General features: G+C 33.2%; 1 protein-coding gene across 1 annotated transcript in view; it reads right to left on the bottom strand.

The window, feature by feature from the left end:
- Positions 1–394: 394 nt before the first annotated feature.
- LOC110373365 (hemicentin-2) overlaps positions 395–12,617 on the bottom strand; it is a 60,173-nt gene continuing 47,950 nt past the window's right edge. Inside the window, exons 6-7 of the mRNA XM_064037651.1 lie at positions 10,105–10,273; positions 395–1,452 (exon numbers count right to left, since the gene is read on the bottom strand). Coding sequence (XP_063893721.1) covers positions 1,349–1,452; positions 10,105–10,273 — 273 coding nt within the window. The 3' untranslated portion in view covers positions 395–1,348. The remainder of the gene's footprint in view (positions 1,453–10,104; positions 10,274–12,617) is intronic.

Here is a 12,617-nt window from a genome sequence, read left to right as displayed (position 1 = left end):
TTGCTTTGGGTAAAGGCTAATGAATTCCCTCTTTGGTAGAATATAAATTAATACATACGATAGTATGGGAATTTTTCTGTTCTCTTTTTGAAGCCTTTTGATCAATTCTATTTGACGCATGAAGAAGTTTTAGCTTTGTATAAGGATTGTGTATCTAATGTATTACTGAACATGTATTTCATTCATTTTAATTCATTTCAGGATTTCATTTCAGTCTGGTGACTTTATCAAAGTCTGATTTGAGACTTTAATTTTATCCAGTGTAATTTAAAATAATCCTTGATTAAGCCGAAATATTATCTAGGTTTTGAGTAAATTCGTTGTATTTCAGATTAAATAATAGGATTAGGTTAGTAATATGAAAATAAAAATACAAAATCATTAAAAAATGGTCTTTTATTTAAATCAACTTTTAATCTCCAAAACAATATTATCTATATCTATTTTATGTTAACTACAATTTTTACATCGTTTTTTTCTTATTTGACCAGCTAATTATCAATCACGATTGACATTGCTTTCAATCATCAGTCAATCAATTAATCGTATATCAATCAGTTTCAATCGGTTGATTGATAATTAGCGGGCCTTTATTAGTAAAGTTATGAATTTAAACATTAGAAAGGTGAGGGTTGAAATGTAGTAATATTCTAGCTTTTAACATTACCCTGATTATGAGGATATTTTCTATGCAACGTTGGCACAGATTTTCCATCAGGCTTGTTTTATAGTCCTGATTGATCATAGTGATTTAACATAAATACAGTGTCCAAATACTGATAAATACTTTTGAACATTCACAGAAAACTATTACAATAATATTCGTTTATACATTTATGCCAATCAATAACTTTTCAGGTTGAAATATAAAATAATAGTAAAGCTAATTTATAATTAATTCAGACTGAAAAAGGCAGTTTAAGGAGTACAAAATTTTTATGTTTCCTGCTGTTTTGAAACCTTAGTAAACAGGCATTTTAATCAAACCAAAATTTCAAAGGCTCTTTGTTTGCCACAAAAAATACTCGTCAAAAATAGTGCCACAATTTTTCTTTAGTAACAAAATCCCAGTTTTACTAAAAGATTGACAAGCCGCTGACAACTGACAATCAGGCTTTGAATTTCAAACATTCTGTACAATACTATTATTATTTTTACAAAACACCATTCACTTCACATCACTAGTTCTTCTGTATATCGATTGATCAATCGAATCTTTGAACCATTCACTTTTATCAACACTTTTACAATCGATTCGATATCGAGAGTCCATCAAACTTTTTTTATTCGATTATGCTTTGTAAGTTCACGTTTTGATTGTCACATTCTCTTTAAACGTTTATTTTATTTACACAATTAATAAGTATATAACACTAGCGATGCCTATTAGTGTGTGTAGGTCAAAACTGCTCGCCCACTGTGCACTTCCTTGCATTGCTGCTGGGGTCTCACCTGACAAAGAAAAAAAAAACAATTATTATAGGAAAGAAACGGCCTGTCGCAGATGCTTATGCAGCACAGGATCTTCAGGAATGATTATGTGTATGGGTGTAACGCCACTTGAAAATCAATGCAATCTTTTAAGTCTCTTAATTGCAATTGCAATCGGGGCTTTTTAATGTGACTGTTGGTGTATTTTTATAATTAGTTACCATTAAGTATTTTATGTAAATAAATAGTGAGAGCCCTTTAAATGCGACTTAATAAAATCACCTCCCATCTAATACGAAAAAAACTATTAACAAAAAATCTGATAAGTTATTTTTATTCTTTATTGAATAAACCTTGACAGCTCCTTCAATGTACATCTTTGCAGGAAAAATACGATGTTATTTATGTATTATTATTACATGTTATATACAGTCTGATATTGTGATATTTTCGTCTGTCAAAGCTTATAAAAGTCGACGTGATTTGTAAAGGTTATGGTGGAGAACGCTTTTCTACATAATTGGAACGAATAATAAGACTTTTTGATTGTAAATGGTAATGTCAAAGAAAATATATTTTATTGTATAATGTATATTTTGAAGTAAGCAGACGAATTTTGCTTTGTTGGTAACTTTGAAACTACTTGGAAATATTTTACGTTAAACTGTAGGTCCTGGCTGTCATTGAACATCCTTGGCAGTGCTTACGGGTAGTCAGAAGCCAGTAAGTCTGACACCAGTCTAACTAAGGGGTATCGGGTTGCCCGGGTAAATGGGTTGAGGAGTTCAGATAAGCAGTCGCTTCTTGTAAAGCACTGGTACTCAGCTGAGGTTCCTGTTAGACTGAAAGCCGACCCCAAAATAGTTGGGAAAAGGCTAGGAGGAGGATGATACTTGGAAATATTTTTATAAGTTAATAAAATAAATATGTAAATTATTCGAAGTAAAGTATCGTTATTATATAAATTAATCATGAATATATTTTCCGACAAAACTATTCAAACTTATATGGTCATATATGATTAACTTATATAGCCAAATTGGACAGTAAACTAGCTTCGATTTTTATGACATGTAGGTACTGTGCACTTTGCAGTGCTATTAAATATTTTACGAGCTAAAAGGAATTCAAAGCTTTTGTTATCCAAAACATAGAGTTTATAAGACTATAAAACATATTTATTTTAAACATCATTTGAGGGTTGTTTAAGCCACCTGCCGGGGCTGCGGGTTGTTCGAAAAAGATACCGCGGTCCTGGTACATAAAAGGCCTATGACGGAACACGACGGTTTTTAGTCAGTAAGAGTCTGACACTCCCTCACCGCTGCTAACCCACAGCGGGAGGGGTCATTTCATGATTTTTGACGTCGTTAAAACCAAATCAGTCAATTCTTATTTCATGGAGACATCATAATTTAGGGCCGGATTCCACCCTTGCGGAGAGGAGTACAAAATATTTTAAACCACCAATTGTTTTTTTCTTGTAACGTACATTTTCGTAGTCAGCCTATAAATAAATCTAAGATTCGCTTGGTAAGAATTATACGCCCACTCAATCACTAGTCGGCTGAGCTATTGATGATGATAGTACTTAGCACAGAGAAATCTCCTTTAATGTATTTCCCATAAGGAAAAACAGCGAAGGTATAGCAAATAGTGGGGACTGTGGCTCATTTTTAATGTTCGTTGTTTTTTGTAATAATGATGGCCCATGTTTTGCCATATAATAAAATAGTGGAGAAAATAAAATTTCTTTTTTTTGCATTTATGATTTGCTTGATGAATGAGTTTTCTGAATAAAATATATCGAATAATAGTCTACCTTTTATTAAAAAGAGTATTCTAGATTATTTAAAGTAGAAATAATATTTTTCCACTAAAGGGAATACTGACTATACTTGCCATGGCTTACAAACTGACGTTAAATACTCAGCAATGCAAAAATCAGATGATGATATCTGACATTGCAGTCACAGAACGAGCATTTAAAAAATAGCTATTCTTCTTTTTGAAACAGAAACGCAATAAAATATACCAAAAATAATTGAATCAAATCAAAAATTTCAATATTAACAAAAACAATACAGCCCCAAACACCTGCGTGTTTAAACAATTTTCATAATAAATACCCGTTTCCCGGTTAATAAAAAGGTACATAAAAATAGCTGAACCGTGGTGTTAATAGTCAAAATAAAAGAATATTATAATTAAAGTAAACATAAATTATCGCGCGATACGGCAATATTTATTTTATTTTATGAGCTTCTGACACGAGGCTCTCGTTATGGTAAAGTTATGCATTTGCTTAACGGCCTGTAAAAGAGGTGAGTGATTTCACTAGCTGAGTTGGACTATTTGGTCTTGAAAATACTAATGGAAAATTGATTTTATATTATTGCTAGCTTCCGCCCGCGGCTTCGCCCTCGTAGAGTTCGGTTATATCGCGTTTCCAAGAGAATTCTTCAAAAGTCCGGGATAAAAGCTATCCTATGTTCTTTCTTAAGGTCAACTCTATTTCTGTACCAAATTTAATAAAATCATTTCAGTGGTTTAGACGTGAAAGCGTAACAGACAGACAGACAGAGTTAATAATATTTATAATATTATATTAAGGACCTTTTCTTATAAATGACTTTTGTTTGACTGAGAATTTCTATTGCAAAGTAATATGGATCTATTGTTAAAAATCAATATGCACCTTTAATACCCTACTATAATGCAATACCTATAATAGTTCCGTGGTTAATGAACAACTTTATAGATCAGGTAAATTTTAATTAACTGCATTAAAGGAGTTATTACGTTGATTTAATTTTGCAAAATTGCTTCGTTATTTTCCTCGTTGAAATACATTGTTATGAACAAGCATTTACCGTGAATTCTGATTACTATTTTGATTAAGTAAAACGTATATAATCTATAATTATATAATGAAGAGGAACCATTTTTTGTTTGTTTCTTTGTATCTAAAGTCTCTGAAAATATTAACCCAATTTGACAAATTCTTTCACTTTTAGAAAGCTACGCTCTTCCCGAGTAACATAGAGTATATTTTACCCAGGTACGGGCATCAGTAGTTCCCTCAAAATGCGGGTAAAACAACGGGAAAACGGCTACAAAATTTTTAATTAATAGAAATTCTGCTACTTATTCTTAAATTATTTACTTTTGAACGGTAACGGCAAGTTTAACACGTTTTTCAATGTTACCAGTTTGCAAAACGATTAACAACTGCTCTAGTGTGTTTTTCTGCAAGCGTAGCGAACATACAATTTGTTGAGAAATAAACAATGAATAAATCCATTGTTTAACATTTTCGTACGGGACACGTCCTGATCGGAATTCGGAACATGTTAAAACAGTATTCGAGTAACATTTATTTTTCAAAATTGCACGGTTCGTAATTGTGACAAAAGCGTTGTATGTGCTTTTTTATTTTTATCGGGATCATAACGAAATAAAAGTTTGATCGTAGAACGGAACGATGCTTTTATGTTTGTTGCGTACTTTTATTTTTATGTTGGTGCCTAGATTGATTTATTTTAGTATTTTTATTAAAATGGATTCACCTGGTATTGACATGAGCGTCTTTGGTCGTTTCAGGAAAGAAGCTGCTGAGTTCTCGAGAACAGCAGTCTTTTACATTCAGTCCAGCGTCAAGTTTCAATGTAAGTAATAACTTATTTATTTTCTTGATTTATATAGGAATAGTTCTTATGTTTCACAAAATTATCAACATGGTCATTGGTCAAACTATTAATCATATCATTCTTCTTCTTCATTATCATTCAATCTCATGTTTATCATTGTATGTTTTTTTCACACATACCAAACTTAATAAAAAGCTGTATTTATTTTACTTTTGGCACATAATTTTGCGTTTAGTGTCAGTTTTCTACAAAAAAGTTCTTAGCCAAAGTTTCAAGGTTATGCTGAGATTTTACGGCTTCTCTGATGATAATAATAGCTGCGTATTATGTTTCTTGAAGACCTTTAACAGTTTGGAGATCATATTACAAATATTCTAAAAGCGGCGTTAAAAATGAAGGTGAATTTAATATAAATATTATAGTTTTTTTGCGCCTGAAACATTTTAACTAAAACTAACGATTATTATTCTTCATGCCTGTAATTATTTTAATTGTATATGAAAATACCTTGACAGCTATACTAAGTACACATTTCGTTAAAATAAATGACTAAAAACTTAATGAACAGGTACACTGAATTATTTCCAACAATTAAGCTGAAGTTAATTACAACTTTAAGCTAGAACAAACTACGTAGTCTATAGTCTGTAGTCTACTTCAGTACGGAAACGTTCTAGTTTCGATCGCCAGTAAAATTCAACAAATGCAACTCGCTAAATAGCGGGAGAGTACAATAGATTGCGTGCTAAACGAAGCATGAAACTACGGGTACCTTTGCAACGCTTGTTTGTGATTTTACGATAATTTATGTGCTGTTAGACTGGTTTAATTGGTTTTAGCTGGATTGGGTATTCATTACTATCATGGACCTATATTTACTAACCACAGTTTTTAATACCATTTTACAGAAAAAATATTTTAAAAACATTTGAATTGAAAACCTCCTCCTTTCTGGGAAGTCGATTAAAAATATTCTCATCATTATCATTTACCTAGCCTTTTCCTAACTATATTATGGACCATGTTCTGCCATATAATAAGATATTTTTTTATTAGAAGTCTAGAAAATATTTCTTCTTTTTTTGCATTTATGATTTGTTTGATGAATAAGGTTTCTGAATAAAATATGTCGAATAAAAGTCTCCTTTTTATTACAAAGTAACATAAGTTTATTGAAAGTATAAAAAATAAATTTCCACTAAAGAGAATACTGACTTTACTTGCCAGAGCTAACAAACTGACATTTAGCATTACAGTCACAGAATGAACATTAAAAATTGTTATTCTTCTTTTTTGAAACAGAAACGCAATAAAATATACCAGAAATAATTTAACCAATTCAGAAATTTCTATACACATTCACAGTTTTTAATACCATTTTACAGAAAAAATATTTAAAAAACATTTGAATTGAAAACCTCCTCCTTTAAAATATTCTCATTAATGATGAGAATATTTTTAATCGACTTCCCAGATCATTTACCTAGCCTTTACCCTCCTAACTATATTAGGAATGGCTTCTAGTCTAATACAGCTAGGTACTAGTGTTTTACAAGGATTAAAAAAATTCGCATTGGTCTGACAATGACTTCATGTATCAGTCACATCGGATTCTACACCAAAACAATTTGATATAACAATTTCCATTATATCTATTTCGCATACTCCCATAATATGGCCTAACGTATCAACAATAGTAAATAATAAAATACACATCACGACATCATCATGATTCGACTGGGAAACGAGTGACACCAACCTTTTTCAATAGAAAAAAATAATAATATAGGCACCAATATAAACGAATTTTTGAATTAACACTCCAAATGGATTGACAGTTCTATGGAATTAATTTCTGAATGTCCACAGTTGGATTGACAGTAATTGATTTGTATATCTATCTGTGCAGTCGGTTAATTGGTCGGGTGTGGGTATTAACGATATATTTTTATTAGTGACCAGTTTTTGTATTAATCTTCGAAAGTTATGTGTCAATACATATAATAACCACATAGGACCACTGAAATTAAAAGGTAAATAAACCTAGCTAGTATTTTGGTATTTTCAATTTGTTCATTGTGTTTTTTGAGGACAAGCTAAAGTTAATGTCTTTTCACATATAAATTACTCACAACTGTCCTATCATCATTTAATTCAATTAAGCTTTTTCTGTCTGAAAACACATTTTCCAATTAAGTTCCTGGCTTGTATCTTAATGTTTTAAAGTGTTAGAAAAACTAGCTTTTTAACAAGATATAAAACAGCATAACGTTCTTTGCACGCGACTAAAATGCGACAACTATAAAACACAATATTTAACTTGAACATAAAACTGAAACTTGGCTGCAAGCGTCTTGGCAGCACCCATATACCTAGCCATATCTTCGCTTAATCTTCACATAAGAAAACTAAGGTACACTTTAGCGTAGACGCATACTACAGACTAAAAAGTCGGCCGACAGTTGGCCAGGTGGTTGGTAATTTTTTTTCGAAGATAATCTTTATTGGAATGCAAGTTTTCAGTGTTCAGAAATTTCAGGTGTGATACCGGCTTAAAACCTGATATTTGTAATGTGTTTTATGAGCGCAAAAAAAAATAATGGCCTACTTCTTCTTATCCAATAGGTCGGAGGCTTAATCATCACCTACCAAGCCCTGGTGTCCGAGTTTTCAAATCCGCCTGACGGCCTCTGACGTGGAATTGTAACAACGTCTGCTACTGAGTAGCATTCCCTAAATAACCGACCCCGGCCGACTAAAAGTTTGCAGTGTGCTAAAGCTAAGGTACACTTTAGTATGCATTATCCTTCGTAGTAACGATATTACAAGCACATAAAGGCAATGCCATTCAGGCGAACTAATGTAGTAATTTGCAGTACTCTTGCTTCTGAACATTAGGCTAGCAATGAATACGAAACTATATGTATTGCTTAAGGAATTTACTTACAGATTGCCTGTAATTTTCTTGTTAAGTTTCGGGGTTAAGAAAATGTAGTAGGTACCAATGTGGTAGTACTGAGAATTAGCAAGAAAAATAAATTAGGTTTAAGATTTAAAATTCAGTCTTTACTTATTCTGTAAGTACTTATTTTAATAGTCTTACCTATATGTAAATGTCTAACTGCAAGGTATGTCTTCTTACAGCTTAAGTTGAAGGTAAATTATTATTATTTAACTGGATATTAAAGGTTTTATTAGCATAGTAAAGATATTGGCTTTATATTAATCTCTGATTGGTTGCTTGTAAGAGTTCGAATTATATATTATTATAATATTCTGCGTTCAAAGTGTAATATAAAATCTAAATTCTAATTTCAAAGCTGACAATTTTGCTTGAAATATGTTTATGAGTACGACAGCGCTGATCATCATTGCTCGTCATTTTAAGTCAGCTTGCCAAAACAGACGATTCGTTCACAACTGACGAACTCAAAGGCTATCATAATTAACCTAGCAAACTGAATGGCTTTTAAAATTAGACGAACGGACCGCACACACCGTTCGTCTAACAACGAACATTCGAGAAGGACTAATGCTGTAATTTGAGCTCTGCGGCACTAAGTAATGAATACATTAGTCTGACGTCACAGCTCCAATGTTATGCTCGGGAGTTCAGACCAATGTGATGGTCTACAGTTCAGACCACTGGTTTGTTAGATTATGTACCCTTGGACGTATCCCTATTTGTGGAGGTATTTTTATTCGTTTTGGACGAACTATAATAAAATCAAAATATGTCTCCTTTTTAAATTATCCGTGCATTTGAACATATATAGTATAATAAAAATAATTGCCATACGAAATTAATATTCGTAGGATGAATGATAATTCCGACGAGGGTATCTGTCCCACGAATCATACAATACGATTCTCATAGCGAATGGGTTCGTCCTAAATAGATAAGGCTTGATTATAAATTATACGAAAATGCGTTTATTATTAGCTTGAATGCCAACTTTAGTCCTATTTCATATGGGGTTAAATTATGTTTTTAAAATTTGAATCGAATATGAGTACCTACCAGTTTTTATAATTTCAGTTAATACATCGTTAACTGCACATATTTGCGGGCTAATAGTAACGACAATTTAATAATAAAGCCAGGCAATTACTTTCCATATTCAAACGTGATAATCTAATAAAATAAAATTACCACCCGAAAAATAAAAACTCACTGCACTTAAAAAAAACACTGGCACTTAAACTAATCGTCGCTTAACCCAGCTAATGAAATCCTCACCAATTCCATTTTGCCGACAACGTCTGACGATTGTCTTGCTAATTAGAACTACTAGACGATGCGAGACGCCCGTTAATTAGAAGCACGGGACTGATTTACTGTCTGTCTTTGGATACAAGTTGCGTTAAGTAATGCTTTTGTGTTTGTTTTTTGTTTTATTTTGATGAACATTTTATTTGAAATTTTGTAGATTTAAAGTGTTTTATTTATTTTAAATAGATTTAGTAGAGGTCTTTAAAGAACAGTATGAAACAAGGTGCACATAAAAGAGCCAGTTTAGTGTTCAGACGTGTTTTAATTCATTTTACTTTTTTGAAAATAACATTACCACTATATTCATTACAACTAATTGAGTTAGCACATACAAAAAAAAATGACAGACGAAAAATCACATACCAGAATGAAAGCTTAAAGTGTATTACTTAGCTTATAAACAATTACTCACTTTCTTTAACAAATCGAACTATCCTAACCAATGAATAAAAAATGCAGAATTGGGTGGCTGGGTTCCCATCACCCGGCGCACACTGATACGTGCCCGCGTCCGTCGTCACACAAACAGCTTACTGCTGCTTTGTTAACTATCTACTTACCCATGAAAAAGTACTATAGAATATTCCTGAACTCACCAGTAAGTACGTGCACCCTCGCAGTCGCTGACTGCGCGTTATCCGGTGCACATTGATACGTGCCCGCGTCCGTCGTCCGCGCGGATTGCACTAGCAGCCTACTGCTGCTGTATTAACCCTTAAATTACACCTCACCAGTACAATGGGAACTCACCAGTAAGTACGTGCACTCTCGCGGTCGCTGACTGCGCGTTATCCGGCGCACATTGATACGTTCCCGCGTCCGTCGTCCGCGCGGATTGTACCAGCAGCCTACTACTGCTGTGTATACCCTTCTCGGTAACTAGCGATATGCCGCCTCGCGTTGAGTCGAAGTTTATCGTCTGTTGAGAAAAAATATTTGTTGTAAAATGTGAAAAAATCAAGGGGACAAGAAAAAAGCTCGTACGATAAGAAAAAGATAGACAGGGCATCGTTAGTACACAAAGGGTAATACTTAGTCAAAAGTTTAACGTATTGCTTTTGCTATAATAATAAATAAATCCTTGTATTTATTAGTAGTTATTTAGTAGCTGAGTGTCAGCGGACAATCTTTGAATATATGCTCTCTTCCCTTGCCGCATACTTCATATATTCCAGTAAAATCATGCTGCGGGAGCAAACTAATATAATAATCTAAAGACAGCTTCGTTATACTTGGATGCCCACGAATCACAGCCACTGTTTATTCCCAGAACTTAATACTATAACAGGGTTAGTAAGAAAATTACTTTGCCTAGCAAGTTAGTAACAGACTTACACTTGCACAATTAAACTTAGCAGTGGACATTATGCGTTATTCCGCAGCAATTTATGCAAATACTGTACACAACTGTAGTGGAAACTTTTTGTAATTAGTAGTCTGTACTTTGCAGAAGAAAAACTGGTAGAATGCTCTTCTCATCATCATCTTAAAAGCTTTTTCCATACTATATTGGGTTTAGTCTAACTAAATGCAGCTGATTTTTATTTGGAGCGCCTATCAGACGTCCTCAATTGAATTACGCGGTCGATCCAATATCCCTTGTTTAGACTGGTTATCGGCCATTCTAGCTTAGGACATGACAGATGGACCATTAAGCGAACTCGTTATGACATAGATCTCATCTACGAATAGACATCACCAAGCATTGCTTAACTTGAGTGACCCTTAACCAAGAGTTTCTCTCTAAGAAAGCTATATTGTGACCTAAATCCTTTTTAAATCCTCTTTGGCAATCCAGTTTAGAGAATCTCGTCTGATCAAAAATAGATTCTTACATTCTAAACTAAGAAACCAATTTCACGATTGCACGAGTGTGATTCACTCTAGAAAATTGCCTAGAATTGTAAATCTAGGATGAAGAACCAATGGAGTGTGTAAATTAGTAATTTGCTTGTACTATCGAGAGGGACATTTCAGTCAGGCTGGCACACGTTAAACGCATTGAGACCTATTTGCATGTCGCAATGCTGGCTGGTTTGGCGTTTCTGCGTAATTAAAACTGAATCATCTTGAATTTGAATTTGTATTTCGAATTGACATCGAATTTGGAACGTCGACAATGACTAATGACGTCAACAATGAAAATATTTTTTAGACAAAATGAACGTTGTGAAAATAAACGTTTTTTTATATTCGGTATTAAAAACAAGTCTTCAAAAATGTTATTCACAATTCATTTTAAAGTTCGCTTTTAAAAGAAAACTATTTTCAAGTAATACCTCGTGTTCCACAAACTTATCGGCAATTTTCGATAGCTGAACGATAACCAATCGAGATAATAAGAATTTTCTGGAACAATGGATTCTGAGACAAACAAGCTATTTAAGTGTAAAATAGAATATTTATTTCAAAATCAAATAATATAAAGACATTGCCAAATATATACTGAAGTGGCACTTGGCAAAATAATACTCGATAGAAGAATAATACGAAAGAATCGAATAGTAATAAATGGAGGAGAAAACACAAACATAATTATATGGGTCTCAAGAATTCTTAGAAATAAGGGTCCGTCTTAATCTTGTTGAACGGAGACTTTATTTCATTGCGAAAAAAATATTTCAGAAAGGTAATCATTAATTTTATTTGAAACGAAACACATAAAGTATACCTAATATTTTATTCTTCTATTTTAATAAAAATACTATTTTTACTAACAAGGTTGGCTGTCAACGCTGTAGTGAAACCCAATATTTTTTAATCAATCAAACAACAAATATTTTACCGATTTGTCACAGCTGTGATACCAAAAACCGCAGCGTTATGGTCAATTTCCACTGAAAGAGCAGCGGCCGGCAGCGGCCGGCAGCGGCCGTAAATGCAAGGGATTGAGCGCGGTGGGCCGCGCGGCGCCGCGCTGGGCCGCGTCGCGCCGCGCTCTTACATTTTCCGTGCTCTTACGGCCGCTGCCGGCCGCTGCTCTTTCAGTGGGAATTGACCCTTATGCAAAGAGAATAAAACACGTATTCATATAAATTAATATAAAAATATCATCAAATATGAATAGATCATAGTGGAGACAAACTATCATAAATATCGTGATTTAATAACACATATTTTCAACGTTTCATTTTTATGTTTCAATTATTGATACCAATATTCGCCAATAAAGTGTATGCTACACCAGTGATAAAATTATTACTATTTTGAAAATATGACTTTAGCCACATCAAACTGATCAAACGGGTTAACTCGTTTATATT

The sequence above is a fragment of the Helicoverpa armigera genome, chromosome 13, assembly GCF_030705265.1.
Source record: "Helicoverpa armigera isolate CAAS_96S chromosome 13, ASM3070526v1, whole genome shotgun sequence".
Taxonomy (NCBI): domain Eukaryota; kingdom Metazoa; phylum Arthropoda; class Insecta; order Lepidoptera; family Noctuidae; genus Helicoverpa; species Helicoverpa armigera.
The sequence above is the reverse complement of the archived record's forward strand: the minus strand, read 5'-3'. Positions and strand labels throughout refer to the sequence as shown.